This window comes from Vulpes lagopus, chromosome 4 (genome assembly GCF_018345385.1).
Source record: "Vulpes lagopus strain Blue_001 chromosome 4, ASM1834538v1, whole genome shotgun sequence".
NCBI lineage: Eukaryota > Metazoa > Chordata > Mammalia > Carnivora > Canidae > Vulpes > Vulpes lagopus.
The window spans coordinates 50,277,094-50,301,640 of record NC_054827.1 but is presented as its reverse complement, the minus strand read 5'-3'; the positions used below and the strand labels follow the sequence as shown (position 1 = coordinate 50,301,640).

The following is a 24,547-nucleotide window of genomic DNA, read 5'->3' as shown; positions in this document are numbered from 1 at the left end:
CAGGCCTGGGGTGGGGGAGCACATAAGTAAGGTGACCTGAAGTGTAAGTTTTCCTTGGCTCCTGAGAAATCTGCCTCTTGGGAAGAGTATGTTCCAGGCTGTGTCAACAGCAAGAACAAAGATGGGGAGGGTAGAAAGGGCCTGGCATGTTGAGGAACTGAAATAATTCAGAACTGGGTTTGCATGAAGTATATGTAAATGTTGAGCTAGAGAAATATCTGGGGATCCAGTTACAGAAGGCCGTATGGATCATCCTAAGAGTATGGATTTTACTGTCAGCTGTGGAGAGTCACAGAAGGATTTCAGGATCATGACCTGACTGAGCCAGCCAGGTACCCCAGAAATAGACTTTAAAATGATTTTAAAAGTCAAATAAATAATTGTGCCACACCTTAATGTTTATTTTTTAATTTTTTTTTTACCTTAATGTTTAATATTCTATTTCTACACAAGATGTTTTGGTATAGAAATGCCCCTAACAGTGTGGATTCTGTGTCCCATGGCCTGCGATAGTGCTGGGGGCCACATCATTTACTAAAAGCAAAAATCTTAAATGAAAAGCACATCTACTGTTAGGCAGGTCCTGCTATTTATACCAGGGAGTTCTTAGATCCCTGGAAGGTGATACTTGGTTTTCCCCTTCAGGTTTTCCTTTTTAATTTATTGACAAATCTTTGCTTTGATAGAATAAAGAGATCCCATGGTGAAGGATGATCTGAGATAAAGCACCTGGAAAGTATAACCATCAAATTATATAACTTGTCTTTCTGTCTAGTCTCAAAGAAAAGAACGATTATTTGGATTTGGTCTGTCCTTCCTCTTGTACAGATGAAAGAAAGACAATTCACAACACGCCTGAATTTGAATGTGGCAGTGGCAGAAACTACACATTATTCACTTCTAATGTAAGTACCTACACTTTGCCCAGACCAGAAGGGATGTCAGGCACCACCTGGAGTTCCAGCTTTCTGCTTCTAAAGCAGCAGATTAGGAGTGCCTGAATGGCTCAGTTGGTTTAGTGTCTCAGTTTTGATTTCAGCTCAGGTCATGACCTCAAGGCTGAGAGATGGAGCCTCACATCAAGCTTCATGCTCAGCGGGGAGTCTGCTTGAGATTCTCTCTCCCTCTGCCCCTCCCTCACCCCCTGCTGGCACTCTCTCTCTAAATAAAATAATAATAAAAAGGGAGCAAATGGAATCTTACTGCAGAGGTCTGGTATATAGAAGTGGTAAGAGCCAAGCTGCTATGGTCACAAGGACAGGCCTCATGCCCACCCCTTCCCTGCAGCACCCCAGCTAGACTTCTAGGCTTTTTTTTTTTTTTTTTTTTTTTTGCCTTCTAAGCTTTCGTAGTGGAGTTTGCAACCACTGATGTGTCCAACTCCAACATTCCCTACTTAGAAAACTGACCCCCACCCCCCTCGCCAAGGTGAAATGATTCGGTGCAGTTCACACTGGCCAGAAATCAGTCTTCATTGTTCTATTGCTTTTTGGAGTTAGTGCTCTCACCACGAGGTCACACTGTTTTATTTCAAAAATGCTTACACATGTTAAATCCAACCGGGTCCTTACTGAATCTTTCCATCTCTAAGGAGTTTGACCATCACATATTGTGGAAACTCTTTCCTTGGTGTTTAAAAAAAAGCGAAACACTAAGTTATGTGTGATCATAGCATCACATGGGGTGTCACGCAGACACTTGTTCACACGATTGTTTAACATGGGGGCACAGTAAATCTACCCATTTTCTTGATTAAACAATGGAGATTGAGGAAACAGCAGACTGAGCCAGGCACTGCCTTCAGTTCTCATTGGGAAACATAGGTAGGTTTTCTGGAAGAGCCAGTGGCAGTAGGGCAGCCCTGGTGGCTCAGTGGTTTAGTGCCACCTTTGGCCCAGGGCGTGGTCCTGGGGTCGAGTCCCACATCGGGCTCCCTACAGGGAGCCTGCTTCTCCCTCTGCCTGTGTCTCTGCCTCTCTCTCTCTGTGTCATTCTCATGAATAAACAAAACAAAACAAAACAAAAACCTGTGGCACCTCTGAATCACCTGCCGTCTCTAGGAAATACTTCTTCCTACTTCAGGGGCCTCTTTTCTTGTGTTATGTTTATTTGGTTGTCCAACCTAAATCCATGTTTCCTCACAAAGGGCAGCAATGGTCTCGTAAGGAGAGTCATTTTGTCCTTTCTTCCTTCTGATGAATCCACTTCCCCCTCCACCTGACCCTCCTGGCTATGTTCAGGGCGACCAGCAACATCCCTGTGCAGGATGAGCAGGAGCCAAACCAGCTGGCTTCTGTGGAGACTGGTTATTTCAACCATTTATAGAAAAATGGAAGTAGTTCTTCTTCTTCTTCTTCCTCTTCTTCCTTCTTTCTTCTTCTTCCTTTTTTTGAATTTTATTTATTTGACAGAGTGCACAAGCAGGGGGAGCAGCAGGCAGAGGCAGAGGGAGAAGCAGACTCCCCGCTGAGCAGGGACCCGGGATGAAGGCCTCGATCCCAGAACCCGGGGATCATGACCTGAGTTAAATGCAGATGCTCAACCCATGGAGCCCCCCACAGGCGCCCCTAAAATGGAAGCTCTGTATGCTGAACGATAGTCATCATGTATACACACATCCAGGGCCAGGCCTCGTCCGTTAGTTCATGCATTCATTTGTGCGATGAACATCGCCAGGAGCTCTCCATCCCCGGGAGCAAGAGGAAACACACTGACGGTGTGTATGTTCATGAAGGTTGCGCTTCAGGAGGGAGCAGAAGCACCCCTAAAAGCACCAGCCGCGGGTCCCCCCAGGCTGTCTGGGAAGGCTGTGAGTAGAACAGGCCCTGGGGCTGGACTTTGAGGCATGGCCTGCAGTGTGCAGGCGGAGCTGGAAGGCGGCGGGCGGTGGAAGATGTGGGGACGGGGACTGGGTCCCCGGAGCGCAGCCCTTGTCCTTGGGAAGGCGGTGGGTGTCCTGGGGACAGCAGGCCCAGGGTGGTGGGGGGTGATGGGGGGGGGCGCCCCGCTGGGAGGTCAGGCTTTACCGGAGGTCGTCAGCAGGGGGCGCCAGCACCACGTCGTCAGGTGCCCTGGGGCCTGGCCACGGCGGGACCACGTGGGGGGGGCGATGTAGGAGGGTCTGGACCAGGTGCCGGGTTGGGTACCGTCGGGCAGGGCGGCCACGGAGGAGGATGCAGGACAGGGAACAGGGGCGAGAGAAGCGATGCTCCCGGGCGAGGGGTGGCAGGTGAGGATGAAGGCGACTCCTTTTTGAGATGCCAGGGAAGCCCTTGGCTGGGGTGAGGGACGGGGGACAGGTGAGAGGGTTCTGAGCTTAGGAGCAAAGAGCCTGTGGACAAAAGCCGAAGCCAGGTGTTTCTTGGGCACCTGCCTTGGGGCGCAGCAGGGAAGCAGGCCTCACACACCGAGAAAGGAGATTGATTGTCAGCGCCCAAGAGGAGGACCCTCGTGGACTTGGGTGCAGGGCAGCCCTGGCCCTGCTCCCTCAGACCCTCCTTTCCATCTCGCGTCTCTTCTCAACACCATCGCTGCACAGAGGGGACTACTCGGAGGTGGCAGAAACCACATGGGCACGTGGGCACCGCTCCCCACCCCTCCCCCCTGATTTCAGCTCAGGTAGGTCATGACCTCAAGGCTGAGAGATGGAGCCTCACATGGGGCTCCATGCTCAGCGGGGAGTCTGCTTGAGATTCTCTCTCCCTCTGCCCCTCCCTCACCCCCCGCTGGCACTCTCTCTCTAAATAAAATAATGATAATAATAAAAAGGGAGCAAATGGAATCTTACTGCAGAGGTCTGGTATATAGAAGTGGTATATAGAAGCCATGCTGCTGTGGTCACAAGGATGGGCCTCATGCCCACCCCTTCCCTGCAGCACCCCAGCTAGCCTTCTAGGCTTTTGTAGTGGAGTTTGTAACCACTGATGTGTCCAATTCTGACATTCCCTACTTAGAAAACTGACACCTCCCCCAAAGGTGAAATGATTCCGTGCGGTTGGGTGGTCACTGACACCCTGGGGCCTCAGGCTTGCAGATCCTTGGGCTCCTCCGGGCTGAGCTTCAGCAGCTTGTCCACACAGAGCAGGATGAGGGTGAGGAACCACAGGCTCCATCCGACTGCCGCGGCAATCCAGCCATACTCATCCACGCCGGGGTGGCAGCAGCGAGCCGCTTGGGGACAGAAGTCCACGTCTGCCGAGGAAGGGATATCAAGGACACCGCGGTGCATCGCCCCCCGCCCCCTCTGCCGCCCCCCCCCCCCCAGGTAAGGAATGAGACCAGAGCTCATGCTCACTAAAGCACACTGCACAGGTGTCACCTGCTCCATGCCCGTCCCCTTATTCATCCCTCACAGGGTGGGAGGCCACACTTAACTACTCCCATCTCCCCGGAAGGAGCCCACGCTGTGACTCGCCCAAGAGGGGGCACCAGATGGCAGAGCTAGAACTTGAACCCAGGTCTCAAGGAATCCAAAGCCCCACACTCAACCTCCACGAGTCACTGCCCTATTATGGGGGCTTCGGAAATACCCAGAAGTGAACGCACGGTTATTCAGGGAGGGCAGCAGTAAAGGGAGCCAGACATAGAAGAAAGCAAAACTTTCTGTTAATTGGATGTGTGGAAACAATGCTTGCTGCTTTAGGAAGTACTGCCTTCTTGCCCTTAGGAGTATTCAGGGAGAGGATGGACAGAAATAGGCAAAGGGTACCCAGAACAAAGCTCCTACACTGGGCAGAAGTTGGACTTGACTGGTAGCTTTTTTTTTTTTTTTTTAAGATTTTATTTATTTATTCATGAGAGACACAGAGAGAGAGGCAGAGACACATAGGCAGAGGGAGAAGCAGGCTCCATGCAGGGAGTCCAATGTGGGACTCAATCCCAGGACCCCAGGATCACGCCCGGAGCCCAAGGCAGATGCTCAACCACTGAGCCACCCAGGCGTCCCCCCTTCTAAGTTTCTAATGCATGTTTGGCTGCCATCCTGTGGATGGGTCGTTCAAGCCACCTGTACCAAAGATTGTGAGCCGACATCAGGGTCAAGGCTGAGATAGCTTTTAAGATATGCTATGCAAGCAGTTCTGGGGGTGACAAACAGACCATACCAGTGCACAGGAAGGTCAGGCTGGCACTCCACCACTGGACCCCAATCAACAGAAAGCAAGCACGCTTAAGTGTCCCTCCCAGATCCAGGGCCAGCTCTGGGTTTAGGGCATTTTTCAGGAGATGCTTACTGGGGCACTGCTCCAGGGTTCCAGGGTCTGGGTGATGGGTGGCCAGGGTTGAGTTGTCACTGTTCCTCGCTTCTGGAAGGAAAGACAGAAGATGGTCTCAGGCAGTAGGGGAATCCATTCCCAGGCACAGAGTGAAATCTTTTTTGTCAGTTAGTGGTGATAGTACACCAAGGATTATAGAAGTTCCAGTCTAGGTGCTTTAAGACGTCATGTAATAAGGCTAACCCTCTGTTATGGGCCAGACTGTCCCCACCACATTCATTGAAGTCCTAACCCACAGTAGTGATTGTATTTGGAGAAAAAGCCTTTAAAGAGGTTAAGTCAAGATTAAATGGAGTCATATGGGTGGGTCCTCATCCAATATGACTAGTGTCCTTGAGAGAAAGGGAAGACACTAGGGAGGCACCTGCACAGAGAAAAGACTAGGTGAGGTCACAGTGAGAAGGTGGCCATCTGTGAGCCAAGGAGAGAGGCCTCAGGAGAAGACACACCCGCTGACACCTGGAGTCTCCAGAACTGTCAGAAAATAAGTTTCTGTTGTTTTAGCCACCCAGTCTGTGGTATGTTTTTATGGCAGCAAAAGAATACACTTCCCTTTTCCTTTCATTATTATCATTCAGAGACGCTTACCTGCATGTCTCATTGACTCACAGCTTCACACTTCATCTCCTTCATATCTCATCCTTCAGTGGCCAAGGGCCTGCTGCAAAGAGCTTTCCAAACACTCTATTTTAGCTGTTTCCTATGCAAATAGCTCCATCTAGAATGGTTTTTCTCCGATATATTAAAGCAAACACTTAACAATCTCAAATGTCTTCTCCTAACTACTTTCAATTCCCTTCAAAAGCTTGAACAAATGAATGTTGAAATCTGACTTTGATTCTTTACTTCTGGTGATTATGATGGTATTACTCAGGCAGATGGTTATCAAAAAAATTAAATGCTATACCACCAAATCCAGAGATGGCTAGAATTTGCAACCATTAGAATTGTCTCGATCAATAAATAAGGAGCACAAAGATAAAAAGAACTTCAGTGGAAATTCTCAAAGTTCTGTCAGAGTGTGGAGGTGAGGGGGGGCTACATAGATGAACATAAAGATTCTCAATTCCAAAAAACCATCATCTACCTTCCCTCTCATAGCTGAGAATGAGCAGATGGATTATCCAGGTCTATTCTGTCCAATATGGCAATTACATGTGGCTCTTCAAATTTATTAAAATGAAATAAAAAAATGCAACTTCCTGGTAGTATTAGCCACACTTCAAGGGCTCAGTTACCACACTGGATCACCACATTCTGAAATGCTGCCATATTGGAAGCATAGCACAGAAATGGAACATTTCTGTAGAAGCTGCTTTTAGGCAACAGGTGTGAACAATGGAAACTTGCAGGAGGCACAAGGGCCCCCAGCGCCCCCTAGCTGAAATGCAAACAGGCCCATTAAGCGACCCACCTCGGGAATAGTCATGAACCCTAACTGACCAATTACAACAGGCATAGCTCCTCAGATTACCAAAACGGGACATTCCCCACGCTCCCTCGCTCTGCCCTATAACTATAGCCCCTCACCACCACCTTGAAGCAGACAGTCCCTCCTCTGCTGTCCTGCCTGCTGCTGCCTTGCAGCATATTTAATAAATTTCTATCTCCTTTATTCTGCCCTGAGTAAATTCTCTCACTATCAGTACCGCTGGCCCTCACCTAATCGGGACACCCCACAACTTCCATCACCAAAAAATTTTTGTTAGATGGCATTCATCTTGGTAGATCAAGACCAAGAAGCCAATTTTAAAGAATTGTTCTGGAAATTAATTATATTGCTGTTCTGCTTCCTTTGAGGATGCAAAAAAAAAAAAAGTGGTTTAGAAACTCTCAAGGCTCCACTGACCCTAGGTCAGTGTGTCCTTCAAAGGAGCTTGTTGTCAGGTAGCAGGACAAGTCAGGAGGAAACTTCTTGTTTAGCCAAAGCCATGAAATTGCTGCTTAGAGTGATTTTATGCCACTCCTCCCCCCCACCCCCACCCCCCAGCCACTCCAATGTCCTGCCTGGGGTATAGTAATTACCTTGACACAATCTGATTGTTACTGTAAATTATTTACAGCTAAATGGCTTAGAACTTGGTCTTTATTTGTTTTGGAATAATTGATTCCTCAACATTTAATTTTCCTTTTTAACCCAACTAACTTCCTTGGCCTTGACTTTCATCTCCCCTCTGCCCTAGAATGGAAGTGGTCCCCATTTGGACCAAGTGAATGGAAGAAAACCTAGTTAACCAGATGCTGGTGTTAGGTTAAGCCATCTGAAATTGCCATTTGATAGGTCAAAAAATTTGTCAATATCGGTAATTTTATATGGTTCGAACTGAATAGTCTAGTTATTAATTTCTAAGAAGTTAAGCCTCAGCCTCCACCCTCGTAAGCATAGCCGGTCAGAGACTAGTCCAGCTTGGGGTCACTTCCAAAGTACAGGGTGCTAATAATTAAGTGCAGTTAAATTTGTCAGGTTTTTTGAGAGCCTATCATAAACAAGTCACCGTGAGGGTAAACAAATGAAAAAAATAAAATACTTATTTAGGGAGGGGTATGGGAAAATAAAACAAACATGCTAACATTCATTGAGTGTTTACCCTGTGCTAATTTACTAACAGTTCTTTATATGCGGTAGTCTCCTTTCATCTTTATGACAACCCTATAATGTAAGCGCTGTGATTATCCCCACTGTATAAATGAGAAAACTGGGGCACAGAGACATTAAGTGATTTGCTCAACGTCACACAGCTAGTAAGTTGTGGAAGCCAGAATTGAGTTGAGGCTGAGTGGCTAGAGCTCATACCCTGAAACTCCAAAGGAGGGTGGTGAGGACAAGGGAGACAGGCACAGCCCTGAGGGGTCCTTGAGGCTCAGTTTTGAGAGAGAGAAATCTGTCAAGGGCAGGGCAGGAGCTGCGGGGGCAAGATCAAAGCCAGAGGCCAGGGAACGTGGGTGCTCAGTGGCTGAGCATCTGCCTTTGGCTCAAGTTGTGATCCTGGGGTCCTGGGACTCCATCCCTGCGGGGAGCCTGCTTCTCCCTCTGCCTGTGTCTCTCCCTCTCTCTATGTGTCTCTTATGAATAAATAAATTAAAAATCTTAAAAAATATAAGGCCAGAGGCCAAAGCCAGGAGCATAAGAATATGAGGGAGTTCTCTGCAGGGGGAGAGCCCAGCCTGAGAGAGCAAGACAGGGGCTGCTACTCAACCCTCCTAGCGTCCATGAGCACACAGGGTAATAACTCCACGTCTCTTGTGCTGGGGAAGGTGGGAGAATCATCAACAGCATTTGGCAGGTTTTGTGCCTTAGGGTTTTATGGAAGTTGCAAAGGGAGCACAGGGTCAACGGAGGGACCAGAGGACCTCAGGTGAGGAACAGAGTACAAAGGGGCAATTGCAAATCACAATAGCCAGGGGCCCTGAGAAGGAGCAGTGGAGACACAGCGCCCATTAAAATGTCATTTTAGGCCAATTTTGGTCTCTTGATGGGAGAGACTGTCAGTACATCACATTTTTCCTGTTGCTTTGTGGCAAAGTCCAGTAGAGGTGGCTAATCCTGTCCTAGCTGAGGAGTTGAGTATTTGATGGTGGTCTTAGGTCTTAGGTAAATGTAAGACACCCCCAGCCCAACCTACCACCTCCTGCCTAATCCTTCAGGTGAGAAAAAACTGTTTGCTCTTCGCTTTGTGGGACCAACCCTAGCCAAAGAATCCTCCTTCCTCCCTTCCTCCCTTCCCCCACCCCTCTTCCCCCCCTTCTCCTCCCTCCCCCTTCCTCCCCCCTCCTCCACCTCTTCTCTCCCTCCCCTCTTCTCCCCAGCGTGGCCAAGAATAAAGCTCACAGTTCTACCTGCCAAGCAAGCCAAGTGGAAGGAGGCAAAGAGCAGGCCGAGGGCCAGGGCGGCCCGGAGCGCAGAGGTAAGGCGCTTCATGCTGGAGAGGGAGGCATCTGTCTGCACCATCCCTGCAGAGGTGTGCCGAGGGCTGCGTGCCATGTGTCCTGTGTGTGCCGTGTCCTGCGGGAGCTTGAAAGCAGTGCTGTCAGAGGTGAATTTCTGCTCTGTGTTTGGGGGAAAAGAGAAGGGGTGGAGCAAAAGAAACCAGCTGTCACTCCTCACTCTCACCTCTTTAGAAGGCAAGCTGAACTATGTAGGCTGGGGGCGGGGGGGGGGGGGGGGGGGCAGGAGGGAGGGGCCATTTATGCAATTCTGCCTAGAGTTCACGTGTTATCCCTACTGATGAAAGAGGGGACAGGAGAGGAGTTTTGTGTCCTGCCAGGTCCTTGAAGTTGAGTTTGCTGCCTCTTTCATCTGCCAATGTAGCGCTGGATTCTTTCTTCTCTGTAGCACAGTATTTGCTGACACCTACCCTGTGCAATGAATCCCTGCCTTTGAAGTGCTTTCGTTATAGACATATATCATTAAAACACAGAGCAATGTTTGAGGAATGACTCCAGAAGGACAAAGGGCTTTGGTTCTTAGCAGCAAGAAGCCACCATCTGCTGATGGGATGCTTCATGACAAACATGGTGCTTGAGTTGGGCCTTGAAGATGAATAGAATTTTGACAGGCAAAGAGAGAGGAGGGCACTAGAGACAGGAGGGACAGATGAGTAAAGGTCCAGAGGTCAGGGGTGCTTGGGAGTCCCCTGTGAATCCGCTGCAGCCCAGATGCTCAGAGGGGACCTGAGGAGGGGGATACAGAGAGGTGTCTGGCCAGCCATGAGACTGACAGACTGGTGCGCCAGCCTGGGGAGTTTGAAACAATCAGGAGGCAAAAGAAAGGCTGTGTGAAGACTGAACCAAATAGTAACATTTATTTATATTTGTAAAGATTTTATTTATTTATTCATGAGAAACACAGAGAGAGAGACAGAGACATAGGCAGAGGGAGAAGCAGGCTCCCTGCAGGGAGCCCACGAGGGACTTGATCCCATGACCCCAGGATCAAGACATGAGCCAAAGGCAGACGCTCAATCACTGAGCCACCCAGGTGCCCCAATAGTAACATTTATTGCACATCCCCCATTTATCTGAAAGGCATCTTCATAGGCATATGGGACCCAATGATGCCTAACGTGATCCTAATGGTCCAGCAATGAAATCAGCAATAAAGAAAGATGTGTGGTGCAGCATGGTAACACTCAAACATGGATATCTTCTGCGGTTGTAGGAATACGAGAGAGACAGAGAGGGGGGTGGGGGAGAGCTTAAATTTGCCTGAGAGGCACAAGGGAAACACTCACAGAGGAGATGACATTTGGACTGGGTATTAAAGTCTGCCTACACAGATGGGAGCTAATGGCCTTTCTAATAAATGGAACAGCACACACAGGGCAAGGGAATTGTCTGTGTGCATGCAGGGCTGCCTTGTATAGATAAGTGCACTGTCTTCTTGCACAAGAACTGGCCTGGTCAAGAGAGTGAGGTAGAAATCCTTGCTCATTTGACACTATGTGGAAGGATGTGTAAACCGTGTGTAAGCTCAGGGTAACGGAGTCTTATTGGAATACATTAGCCCAGCGGAGGCATTTTTTTTTCTAATTTGTCCCAAAATACAAATTAGTGGTGGTCCTATATTCTTGGGTTGGAGGGTTGGGGGCAGACGTGCTTTAAGAAGGCTAATCTGCAGGTGATGTACCCACATCTGGTTTAGACCTGCCACTTGGTCAAATGTTCAGCTACTGCTACGTACTGGGCATTTGGTATGGGAGAGAGGTCTGCAGTAGGTAAGGCAACAGAGTCCTTGTCCTCAAGAAGCTCAGGGTCCAGTGAGGGAGAGAGACCAAAAAATAATGACAGCATGATGACATAAGTGTGGTGAGGAAGTCTTGACAAAGAATGGGAAAATCATGGAGGAGGTTTGGGGACGAAGGGGTTCAGTGAACGTTTCACGATAAGGAAGGCATTTTTTTAAAGATTTTATTTCTTTATTCATGAGAGGCACAGAGAGGCAGAAACATAGGCAGAGGTAGAAGCAGGTTCCCGGTGGGGAGCCTAATGTGGGACTCGATAAGGAAGGCATTTTGACCTGAAACTTGAAATCTGTGTGGTCTACTAGGCACAGGAGACAGGATCAGTGTGTGCAAGACCTCTGAAGCACGAATGTGTGCCCCTTGACTGAGGAGGAATCACCATCTTGGGAGGATGGGGTAGATTCATGGTGTGTCTGGTTTGACTATTGTAAATGGTCCTGAATGGCAGACTAAACAAACTGGATTCTCTCTTACAACTGGGGCACCTTATAAGGAACTTGTACATGTAGACACCTTTATATTTCAGAAACACTGGATGATAGATCCACGGAGGGCAGGCCTGGATTCAGGGAGATCCGCTAAGAAGCTGTTGCAAAAATCCCAGCCAGATGGGGCACCTGGCTGGCTCAATTGGTAGAGCATGTAGCTCTTGATCTCAGCATTGTGAGTTCCAGCACCACGTTGAGTTTAGAGCTTACTTAAACAACAACAACAACAACAACAACAACAACAACAAAAAACCCAGCCAGAGATCAAAGGAGCCCTGAAATAAAGAGCTGGACTGAGGATAGAGAACAGGGGAACAGAATCAAGAGGCATTTAGCTGGCTAAATCAACAGAAGGGAACCCAGGGAGTGGCATCCTGAGTGAAGGTTTCCAGCTGGGGCGGGTGGGTGGCCATGAAGCCAGCCTGGGGTGGAATTCCAGCCCAGCTCTTCTTGGCTGAGTGGCCCTGGCAAGATACTTTATACGTCAGGTTCTTTATCTGAAAAGGAATAGGATCTATCTCATGACTTGTTATGATGACTTAATGAAGTAATCCATCTGAAGTGCTTCACATAGTGCTGCTGGCTGAGCAGTAAATGCTCAGTACTCAGTAAATGTTAACTATCATTTAAACAGAAGGATCATCATACATTGAAAATGTGGAACAAAGGCAGTTTTAGGAGAAAAATAATGCTATTTATGTATTTATTTATATCCTGCCTCAGTCCAAAAAAGGGTAAGGAAGCTTACATAGAATTAATTAGCTAGATAAAGTAAATTTAAAATGAATGGGAAGAAATGAGGTAAAGAGAAATTTAAGGTAGGAAATATGAGATGGATCCGTGAGTTTAGAGCACAAAATGGCACACGTGTTTTCTAAGCTTTGTGGTAATTAGTGTGAAGAAAGAGTCACCTGCACGCAGGCCACCTGTCTGACTCATGAGCTTGCAAGGTGCAAAACAGCAGTGTGAGTACAACTGCTCTTGATACCAGCACTAGAGAGACATTTTCTCCTTGGATCCTCCACAGAGATGACATTCCTTAATGGGACAGACACTGTTCTCAACATTTCCCTCACAGTAAACTCCGTGTAGGCTTCATAGACCAGGGCTGGTGTATCCCGCGAGCACTAGAGAGGACAACAGTGCATGGGGTCAACAAGATTTTCAAGGGTCTTGAAAATGCTTGAGACCTGTAAAGAGGTGCTCAGATCCCAGACTGTGCATTCAAAAAGAAAATATGGGGATCATAAGGGAAAGGAGAGGAACTGAGTGGGAAAAATTAGAGAGGGAAATAAACTGTGAGAGATTACTAACTCTTGGAAACAAAGAGTTGCGGAAGGGGAGGATAGGGTAACTAGGTGGCAGGTACTGAGGAGGGCACTTGATGGGATGAGCACTGGGTGTTATATTTTGGCAAATTGAATTTAAATTTTAAAAAAGTAAAAAAGAAAGAGAGAGAGAGAGAGAAAGAAAAGATGGGAACACCTAGGTGGCTCAGTGGTTGAGCGTCTGCCTTTGGCTCAGGGCGTGATCCCGGGGTCCTGGGATCAAATCCTACATCAGGCTCCCTGCAGGGGAGGGAGCCTGTTTCTCCTTCTGCCTATGTCTCTGCCTCTCTGTGTGTGTCTCTCATGAATAAATAAAATCTAAAAAAAAAAAAAAAAAAGAAAAAAAAGATTTCAACTGCAAAGTAATACAATTCATTTTAAATACATAAACAGAAGCAATCTAACATAGGATGTTGGGTGCATCTTAATGTATTTGATGTGAGCAGATCGTGTCCTTCCAAAATGATGACAGCCTGGGACATGCAGGGATTTGAAACAGCCCTTTTTGACAGTGGTTTGAGTAGAACCCACTGATCTAAACAGACAGTGTCATATCGCATCATACCAGTGAAAGCAACTCTGGATGTAACTGATGGAAAGAGCAAGGACAATAATCTGTCCCCACTCTCTCTCTTTTCAACACAGTGTTGTTTGGCTGGGACTGTTTTAGATTAGGTGTTTCCAAGTCAATTGAAAGACAAACATTTTCTTAACAGATGAAAAAATTTTCTTACCCTAAAATAGAACTGGATGGACTTGACTGGTATCTGATAACTCATTAATTCCCAAAGGAAGGGCAGCAAAGCAACTATTTTTACAAACGTCACTATTATTAGTTTTTTTTTTTTTTAAAGCAGGTCTTTAATTAATAACTCCATGCGGCTGGTTACCTCACCTAGCAACTCTCTCATACATTTTACATTAGGTTTGCTTTGGAGAGCATACCGGGAAGTTAAATTGCTCAAAGCTAGACATTCTACAGGAACTTCCTCAAGATTTTTTTTAATGGTTGAAATAAGTGTTTGGTTACACATACTTTAAAAAAAAGTCCAGGCTAAAATGTGGCCAGGCTCCACAGTAGTGGTTGAGATGGGATTGGCCAAGATGGTGGTAGTTCTGTGGCCTTCACTGCCTTCTAGTTTATGTTTTCCCTGATAAAATTGCATTTGAAAAAGAAAAGGAGGGGGCATAGTGTTTAGTGTGGTAAAAGACAAAACCAGCATTCTGTGGCCTGGAGTGGCTTCCTGTAGATAGGATATTATATGTTAAGGAAGCTTCCCTTGTGATTCTGGTAGGCCCCTTTCCGTCTTCCACCTTTGGGAAAAGAAGAGACCACTGGCTTTGAACTTGGGGTTCATTTCCAACTAACCCGTCCTGTAGAGAATCATGGCCCTCACCACGACTATGCCTGCTATTCCCTAACTTCTGACCAGAGGTAGATCCATGGCTCTTTCTGTAGAGGGCTTTGTCAGGATCCGTTTTCACAAAATAATGTCAGTCTGCAAATGGTGCATGGGGCTGAAGTACGTAGCTTCACCTAAGCAGGATCTAGTTTGCGGGGTAGCTTAACTACACTCACTGCTGCTCAGTTATGGGTTTATAATTTGGAAAGAGTGAGAAAGAAAACTGGAGTTCAATCTCGAGATCAGACCCTAGAGTTGATCAAAGTAACTGAGTGAACGAGGTCTTGAGTCCACCGTTTGGAACCATTTTTGAGCAGTTCCCTGGGATAATTTATTCAGCTCTTGCACTAGGGTGGGCAGTGGTACCAGAGAGAAGTAGGGTGAACAAAGGGATGGGATTTCTTCTCAGCTAAGGCCATCTTCCATATAGGCCCTGGATCTCATTCCTTCCCATCTTCTTAGGTTGCACTGTGATCCGTGAGCATACTTTGATGATTTCTATGTTTTGCTATACATTAAGACCTATCAGATGGCCATTTTTGGTAAACATTCGGTAGTGCTTGAAAAGAATGTGCCATGCAGTTGTAGGGAACAGTGTTCTGTGTAAGTCCATTAGGTCAAGAGTGCTAATTGTGTGGTTCACATCTCCTATATCTTTCCTGTTTTTAAAAATCTAGTCCTGGGGATCCCTGGGTGGCGCAGCGGTTTGGCGCCTGCCTTTGGCCCAGGGCGCGATCCTGGAGACCCGGGATGGAATCCCACGTCGGGCTCCCGGTGCATGGAGCCTGCTTCTCCCTCTGCCTGTGTCTCTACCCCTCTCTCTCTGTGTGTGACTATCATAAATAAAAAATAAAAAAATAAATAAATAAAAATAAAAATCTAGTCCGCTTATTATGTTAAATATCGAGACAGATGATTGTGGATTTCTCTGTTTTCTTTGTAGTTTTGTCTATTTTTGCATTAAATATTTGAGGCTGTCGTTAGGTCTCATGCAAATATAGAATTGAAATGCTGGTGAATTGAACCTTCTTTAAAAAAATCATTTTATAAAAAAAAAAATCATTTTGTAAAATCCCTCTCTATCTCTAGTGATACTTTGTGCCATCAAGTTTACTTTGTCTGATGTTATGATAGCTAACTCACCTTTCTTTTGCTTAGTTTTGCATGCTGGGTCTTTTCCCAACGTTTCTTTCAACTTTTCTAAATTCTTACCATGTTTTTGATGTGTACCTTTCGAAAACATAGTGAAGGATTTTTTAAAAACCTGGTCTTAGATTCTTTGTCTTTCATTTGGCCGCTTAATCTGTTTACATGGGATGTGCTGATACTGATTTTGGGTTTGACTCTCCATCTGACCAGTGCTCTCTGATTTTCCCATCTGTTTCACATCCCTTTTTTTCTTTTTTTCCCACCACTTTTGGATTGAATTTTTCATTCCATTTTTTACTGTGTGCATTCTTGTCTTATCAAAGTCTAATATTAACTGATACTTTTACCCTCTTCCCAAATAATGTAAAGAGCTTGGAACTTTATTTTTTATTTTATTTTTTTTAAAGATTTTTATCTACTTATTCATGAGAGACATAGAGAGAGAGAGAGAGGGCAGAGACACAGGGAGAGGGAGAAGTAGGCTTCATGCAAGGAGCCTGATGTGGGACTCGACCCAGAACTCCAGGATCACGCCCTGGGCCGAAGGAGGGCGCTAAACCACTGAGCCACCCAGTGATCCCCAAGAGCTTGGAACTGTAATACTACTACTCCTGATTTCTATATCATGACAGTCATGTATCTTAACTATATGCATATATATTTTTTTAACTTGGTAACTCATTATTGCTCTTTTTATACAGTGAATGTTTTATGTTAAATTTAGTCATATATTTGCCACTTTATTGTTCTGGATTCCTTTGTGAATGTCTCGTCTTCCATCTATGATGCTTCTTCTCCTTAATATCTTCAAGTATTTCCTTGGTGGAATGATTAATGGTCTAGGATAGGTTTCTCTTCATTTTTTTTTTTTTGAATTTTCTTTTCTTTTTTTTCTTTCTTTTTCTTTCTTTCTTTCTTTCTTTCTTTCTTTTTCTTTCTTTCTTTCTTTTTTTTTTTTTTGACTTTATCTCTTTATTCATGAGAGACACACAGAGAGAGGCAGAGATACAGGCAGGGGGAGAAGCAGGCTCCATGCAGGGAGCCCAATGCAGGACTCCATTCCGGCACTCCAGGATCACGCCCTGAGCAGAAGGCAGGTGCTAAACCGCTGAGCCACCCAGGGATTCCCTGAAAGTTATTTTCATTGAGTGTAGAATTCTAGGTTGAAAGATACTTTCTATCAGTGCTTTAAAGATATTCTATTTCTTTGGACTTCCATTTTTTTCTGTTGAGAACTGTCCATCTAACTGTGCTCCCTTGTAAATAATTTGTCTCTTTTTTCTTTTTTTTTTAAATTTTTTTATTTATTTATGATAGTCACAGAGAGAGAGAGGCAGAGTCACAGGCAGAGGGAGAAGCAGGCTCCATGCACCGGTAGCCCGACGTGGGATTCCATCCCGGGTCTCCAGGATCGCGCCCTGGGCCAAAGGCAGGCGCCAAACCGCTGCGCCACCCAGGGATCCCTGTCTCTTTTTTCTTTGGCTGTTTGTAAGATTTTTGCTTTGCCTTTGGTTTTCAGAAGTTTTATTACAATATATTCAAATATGGATTTTTTTTAAAAATTAATCTTGCTTGGGGTTTGTAGGCAACCAAATATGGAGTTTGATGTCTTCAATCAGTATTGAGAAGTTGTCGGCCATCAAATACTACTTCTGTCCCATTCTTCTCTCTCTGTCTGGTCTTCCAATTACACAGAGAGAGATTTTCTGCCGTAGACTCTAATTCTCTTGCCCTCTTCTTTATTCTCTCTGCTTTTGTTTCCATGGGCTTTATTCTGTACATTTTCTTCTGCCCTATTTTTTTTATTAAATCTGTTATCATCTGTGTCTAATTGACTTTTGTAACTATACACTGAATTCTTAATTTCAGTTATTTTAGTTTTAGTTCTAGAATTTCCATTTTGTACACTTTTAAATCACTTTTTGTTACACAGTCTCACTTTTCATCTTCATGAACAGAGTGAGTATAATTTAAAAAAAATCTTTTTAATAACACCAATATTTGTTAACCCCCACTGATTGGTTTCTATGGTCCATTATTTCTGTTGTTTGGTTTTCATTCATGTTGCTTTGTTTCCTTGTATACCTGGTTATTTTTATTATGTGCATAATTGCAATTACACACAATTGTTTGTAGAAATAATTTGAGACCTAGGATAAATCATGATTTTTTTTGGTTTGGTTTCTTTGGTCAGCTACTTGGGGCCAACAACAATCTGTTACCATGTGTCTTGTCTCCCAGATTGAGATGTTTATAGCTATGTTGTAGACTTTGTAAGTGTTAATTTATTTTGGTCACCTTTCCTTCTATGTGAAGCTCTTTGGAAAATTTTTTCCCCGAGGAAATAATTAGAGATGACACAAAATGTGAAAATGAAAGCTTAGAGGCAGCTTATAATGGAATAAAAAATAGCTTTTAAAATGATGTTTTAGACTGATATTTAATTATTTGGAAATACACTTGCTATATAATACAAAGCAGAAAAAGCAAGATGTGAAACTATATATTCAGTAGGATTCCAGTTTTGTAATATACATGCATATACAAAGAAAAAGCTTGAAAAGCATCCTATCAGGATTTTAGCAGTGGCCACATCTAGAATGAACACTTTGGGATAATTTTTATTTTCTTCTTTACACTTTCATATGCATTTCAAGTTTTCTGCCATGAATGCATATTACTCTTTTTTTGCATGCATATTACTCTTGTTACCAGCCTATAAAATCAAATTAATACATTTTAAAAAGAATAACCTGGGTGGTGCAGTCAGTTAAGCATCTGACTTTTGGGTTTGGGTCAAGTGGTGATCTCAGGGTGGTGAAATCAAGCCCTGAGTCAGGCTCTGTGCTGTCAGTGCAGAGTCTGCTTCATGTTCTCTCCCCAGGTTCTCTGCCCTTCCTGCTTGTGCTCTCTCTCTTTCTAAAATAAATAAATACATCTTGAATATTTCACATGGTGGTAATGCAGTTACCACAGAGCAGATACACTACATTTAACAGTACTTATGGTGGCTTGGGAAAATTTTCAATGTCAGGGAAACTTCTTTTCCATTAAAAAAATTTTTAAGTGCTTTTTATGTATCTTTTTTTAGAGCGAGACACTGAGAGAACAGGGCAGAGGGGGGGGAGGAAGAAGAGAGAGAGAATCTTAAGCAGGCTCCACACCCAGCATGGAGTCTGACATGGGGCTTGATCTTAAGACCCTAAGCTCATAGCCTGAGCCAAAATCAAGAGTCAGATTTTTTTTTTTTTACTTTATTTATTTATTTATTTATTTATTTATTTATTTATTTATTTGAGAGAGAGAGATAGTGAGATAGAGCATGAGCAGGGGAGAGAGGGAGAAGCAGGCTCCCTGCTGAGCAGGAAGCCCCATGCGGAACTCGATCCTAGGATCCTGAGATTATGACCTGAGCAGAAGGCCAGTACTTTACCAACTGAGCCACCCAGGTGCCTTCCCCAACAACAACAACAAAAAATTTAATTAATTAAATTTCAAGTTGCATATGGTGCAGAGGACTACTTATTGACAGCCTCCATTTTTGAGGTGCACAAGGTATACAACAGAATGTACAGACACACTCCAGAATGTTCAGGACATAAAGAAGACTGGAAGTAGGACACAGAAAAAAACCAGACTCTCAGTGTTGGAAAGGGACCTAGAGGCCATCTGGTTCAATCCTTAGCCTATAAAGAATGTGTTTCTACAAAGAAAGTAGTGAATTAGAGAGCTTGGTATGGGTGCATTTGACCTCATCCGCCTCTCAAGGTTGTTACTTGGACTTCTGCTAAAATGCCTTATGTGGCAGGTTTCTTAACTAATTTTTAAGGCAGCCAGCTACACTGTGGGACAGCTCTACCTGTTAGAAAAGTTAGTGAGTTACTAGCATCAAATAGGTAAGGGCGTTTTAAGGTGAAGTTAATAAACAGTGGGAGGGGAGGTCCTGTCCAGCTCTACAATTCCATGATTGGCAATTTCTGGCTTCTTCATTCCCAGCCTTACTACTTGTACAAAATATTTCTGTTGGCACAGCAGTGCTTGTGGTCAGATTCATTTTGTGTTTAATAAACAGAGATGTATGTCCTCAAAGAGTAATTTTAAGCTAAGGTTTTGGGGAAATAAACTACATGTTTATGATAAACACTTGGGCAATTTTTCTTTTCCAGTTTGTCCACATGAGACTAAAAAGGATCAGAGAGCTGAGTCAGACATTGTTGGATGCTTTTTCCCAGCATTCAGCTTCTTCTCTGTGGCTGTGTACTTCTGGCTGCTTCTATAAATTTACTCTCTGTCTTTTGTCTGGACTGCCCGTAGACTGGACAATCAGCCGTGAGTCAGGGGAGTTCTGGATTCCATGTTCATATTGTCATCCTCTGTGTGACCTTGGGGGAAGCCATGTAACCTTGGTGAAGATGCTGCCTCAGAGATGTGATGGGGGCTCTCTGGGAGGGAGATACATGAGAAAAATCCAGGGAAATGTTGCTTTCAATCCTTTATGAGAAAATTTTTGTCTAGGGTCCCCAGGACTCTCCAGAGGGGTAGGCTATCCCTAGAAGAGGTTTTGCTATGCATAGTGCCTAATGCATACAGATGTTATGTCCTTTGAGAGAGAGGGTGATGTAAAGAGACCCTGAGAGTCAGGAGTCCATATTCTGCTTCCAGCTCTGCCACTAATTCGCTGGAGGATTTTAGGCAAATCCCTTCATTCCTTGGGGTTGTTTCCTCATCCCTAGAGTAAGGGGATTGGACTCGATGATCTCTAAATTTTCCTCCATGGTACGATTCTGTGACTTCTATGCACAACGTGGTATATTCCACGGAGAAGAAAGTAGAGGTGGCAATTGTGCCAAGAAGAGTCTTACCAGTGGAGTCTGGGGTAAATATTATTACAGAGAAGGCAAATAAGTGGGGAGGTGCTCCCAAGTGAAAAATTTGGAGGTCTGAAAGATAAAATGCATCCATGACAAACTTTGAGGCATTCTCTTCATGATGAAATTTTATTTTCCTACATCTTACTGCCAGTCATTCTGTGACTTGGCAAGGGAAGACAGAAATGAGAGGAGTGTAAAGTAGCTGTGTTCTAAGAGAGGAGAAGCAGAGAGACAGGGCCAAGATATGTGGAGGTGGAGAACAAGGAAGCTGGAAGGTTCCGTGATGGAGGGTCTTCTCCTAAGGAGTGAGGTGGCCATGTGCTGAGGGAAGGAGGTAAGGGCAAGATGGAGTGGGGAGGAGAATGTGGCTGTCACTGAGAGCCACCTGGGGGGCTCTTTCTTTTTCAAGGAATCCTCTTGGGGACAGAAAGGTGTAGAACAACCGTGAGGGCCAAAATGATGTCAAATGGCACCATTATGTACTGTGACATTGACTGGAGATGGTCTACTGCCAGGCAGGGATGGGGCTGTACCGTGGCAAGAGATGATCCTGGTTTCAGTACACATCACATTGAACTCAGTGTGCTGAAGGCATAAACTCTCGGGCAACAAATCTGTCAACAAATTGCATCTCTGTGTGTGTGCGCGCGCATGGGCGCACTGAAAGATGAATGTCATTCCCTCTCTGTAGTGACCTCAAATCATTATTTCTGTCTCTAGCACTTTCTCTCTGTTAATGCATATGGTAAAGGATTGTGGATGGTGGGGTCAGTGTCTGACCAATGATGGTGGAGAAGTGCTAGGTAAGTGGATGGTAAAATCAATTATTTGAATGAAGATGATCTGGCTGGAGTTCAGTTCAGAAAAATTATCACTGGTTTTTGGAAAATCGGGTTGTTACTTTTGCGCTAGATTGTTATTTTTGGATTCAATTCCTTGCAAGCATTTTAGCTTGCTCTCCTCTTATTCCCTTTAGTCTTTAAAATTATGACGATCTCTTGTAAGTTGATCTTGTACTGCTGACATGTGGGCGTGCACAGTATCTTCCTAATCCCCTGTATAGGGATATGGGAATAAAGGAGGCCCTTTGTTTAAAAGAATGTCCATTTTGAAAAAAAAAAAAAAAAAAAAGAATGTCCATTTTGAAGGGATGTAAGTGGAGTGCTCACCTCCTTAGCTCCTCAAGAGCCATTGTATAGGATGTCTTCAGGACACAAAAGCACCTCACTGGAGACTTGCATATACAAGTATAAAGTGGCCCAAACTGGCATCGTGCCCTCCAACTTGACCGAAAAATGGGATCAGTGGTACTAAACCCCAAATGTCAAAAACAGTGCTCTTTTGGATGACATAGGGGACCAATTCTGTTCTAAGAAGGTTGTTTCTCTCAAGACCTAATGCCAAATGTGTTGTCTTTAAGGCATCGAGTTGAGAATTTTGAGAATTCATAAAAAACTATACTGAATCATTAATAGGAGAATGACTTACTTTTTGAAATAGTGAGACAAAGGAATGAGAGGTACTGCCTGGCTGTAGATAAGTTACTTGGCTTGCCTGCACCTCCACTCCAGGGAGTGGTCAGGACCCAATCTTTGTCTCTTTCCCACTGGTCCCTGGGAACCCCATCATTGTGTTGGGATCTCTCCCATTTGCTCTCCCTCCCATGTTGAGATTCACAGTAGAGAATCTGGGAAGCTTACTCTTGTTTTGGACTCTCCGGACTGGGATTGCTAGCACTTGAACCCTTCCAGCCTTGCAATACATCAGCAATGCTACGAAATGCTCCAGGTAAAAGACTCAACTCAGCCAGGACATGTCCAGAGAAATGGAAAAACTATCTTTGTATGATTCAAAGTGATTGTCTCACATGCACCTAACAGGTAAGGAAAAGTAGAAGGTGCCAGTTTCTAGATGTGCTGGGCCACTAGAGCTCACAGAATTAGCTTGGATGATCAACTATTTTGTCCTTGAGAAAATAAGTGACATCATCCCTGGGATGCTAATTTCCTCTCAGTTACTGCCCTGCTCCCTCCTGAAGCTCTGCCCCTGGAGTAGATCTGTCAAGGTTACCAGTAACCTCCAGAGGTTGGTGAGCCCTCCACCATTCTTGAAACACTTTCTTCTCTTGAATTCTCTTTCTTCTGACTGTCCTCCTCCATCTCTGTTTCTGCTACATCTCTTCTATTCGGCCTTGAGACCTTGGAGTTCTCCTCTTGGGTCTGACTTCATTGCTTCCCCCTTATTGTGGACTGAAATGTGTCCCCCACCACCACTCCTTGCTTTCACGTGTTGAAATCCTAACCCCAGTACCTCAGAATGTGACCTTATTTGGAAATAACCTATTATATGTTCACATAAATACCTATTTTTATGAAAATACTGTATTTTCCAAAACAAACAATTTAGTGAAAAGAGTAGCATTGATTGCTTTATTTTGCAAATCTCTTTAATGTCTGACTTAATAGAAGACAGCTGGATGTCATTTGCAAATCTATTTTCACATTCGGACTCGTTGCTCTGTTATTTTTGTCGAAATATATGATGAAAATCTGGCCTCGCATAAATATGCAGTTTTTAAAAAGGGAAAAATGTATTACTAGTCTTTTCAGGTGTGCATTTTTCTATGATACTATACCAAAACTTAACAAGGAGTAATTTTGAAAAGTTTAGGTGCCATGTGGAATCAGAAGCCAAACCATTGACCTTCTCATTACAGTCCCTGGGCTAATCATGTACTTTCATTGGATCATCTGTCCAAATGTGACTTTAAAGAATCAAAAATGGGGGCAAGATGGCAGAAGAGTAGGGTCACCAAGAAACCTGTCCCCACCAACTTACCTAGATAACTTTCAAATCATACTGAAAACCTACGGATTCCATCTGAGATTTAAGGAGAGAACAGCTGGAATGCTACAGTGAGAAGAGTTTGTGCTTCTCTCAAGGTAGGAAGACGAAAAAATAAAGATTCAAAAACGATTTTTTATTTTAGAGAGAGATCAAGCATGATAGGGAGAGAGAGAGAGAGAGAGAGAGAGAGAGAGAGAGAGAGAGAGAGAATGAGCAGAGGGGAGGGGCAGAGGGAGAAGCAGACTCCCTGCTGAGCAGGGGCTCATGGGATCATGACCTGAGCTGGAGGCAGATGCTTAACTAACTGAGCCACCCATTCACCCCAGATGTGACTCTATAGCATCATGCATTGGGCATTTGGGAAACATTGGTTCACTGAGTTTTTCAGATCTCCCAAATGCTATCACATTTCACTATACAATAACTTAAAAAAAAATCACGTTTATAAATATCCCCACAGAAATATCCTCATCAGAAAAAGTTTTCAACATTGAGAAGCTGTCAAGTTCATGTGGGCGCATGAAAGTTTTCCAAAATTTTAATTGTTGTGTGAAAGTTAGAATTTCATCATTGGCAACAAACAGTGTCAGTTGTTTTCCTTTGAAATGACAGAACCATTTGGATCATTTCTGAGAAAGCGCCCGCCAAATGCCTCTGTCTGAATAACCAGAGCGTGGCAGCTGTTCTTTCAAGTAAAGATGGTGTTCTATGAAAATAGCAGCTCATTCAGCTTGCCGCTCACACCAGCACTCTTCTGACTTCATTCTGCCAGAAAAGTGCTTTCTGTGTGCTTTCCATTTTGTCACACAGGATATTAAAAGTAAAACAGTATTTCATCTTTCTCCTGGGCCACGGCTCTCGTCTCATTACTGCTCTTCTTGCCTCCCCTCCCATCCACTCTGCAATTAGAAATACATTTTCTAGGTTGTGCCACTGACCGCCCCACCCCACACCTGCCAAGGGCGCCAGGTGCTCCTGTGATAAAGCCTCAGTCCTTAATGCGGCCTGCAGATCGCCGATGCCTCCTCCTGCCAGCTTCACCAGTGCGATCCCACTCCCCATCCCCTTGTGCTCTCTGCCCTGTTTATACCACCTTCCTTCCGCCCAAGGAGGAAGAGTTGGGGTATGCAGCTCAGAGAGCTGTGCTCTCTTTTATTTATTTTAAAGATTTTATTTATTTGTTCATGAGAGACACATGAGAGGCAGAGACATAGGCAGAGGGAGAAGCAGGCTCCATGCAGGGAGCCTGACGTGGGAATCTTTCCCTGGGCCCTGGGATCACGACCTGAGTCAAAGGCAGACAGGGGTGCTCTCTTATTCCCTGTACCCATCTCAGTTATTATACATTTGTCTCTGTGGTTATTTAAGAATTTGATTACTGAGACTGGAGACTCTCAGCTCTAGAGCCATACTCCTTGGGTTCAAGTCTCCAGTTTATTTTATTTTT

At 44.7% G+C, this 24,547-nt stretch overlaps 2 protein-coding genes across 19 annotated transcripts in view; one reads left to right on the top strand and one right to left on the bottom strand.

Annotated features, from left to right (window-relative positions):
• Positions 1-1,486: 1,486 nt before the first annotated feature.
• TMEM213 (transmembrane protein 213) lies at positions 1,487-9,255 on the bottom strand. The gene is made up of 3 exons (XM_041752154.1): positions 9,111-9,255; positions 5,232-5,303; positions 1,487-4,191 (listed from the first exon to the last, which is right to left on the bottom strand). The coding sequence occupies exons 1-3, from the start codon at positions 9,253-9,255 to the stop codon at positions 4,022-4,024; spliced, it is 387 nt and encodes a 128-aa protein (XP_041608088.1). The 3' UTR covers positions 1,487-4,021.
• ATP6V0A4 (ATPase H+ transporting V0 subunit a4) overlaps positions 9,172-24,547 on the top strand; it is an 83,067-nt gene continuing 67,691 nt past the window's right edge. For 6 of the 18 annotated variants that reach the window (XM_041752138.1, XM_041752148.1, XM_041752135.1 and 3 more), the window contains exon 1: positions 9,177-9,307. The gene's annotated coding sequence lies outside the window, so the exon portion shown is untranslated. Of the gene's footprint in view, positions 9,308-24,547 lie in introns of all 18 variants that reach the window. The other 12 variants (XM_041752150.1, XM_041752136.1, XM_041752151.1 and 9 more) reach the window with 5 other exon arrangements.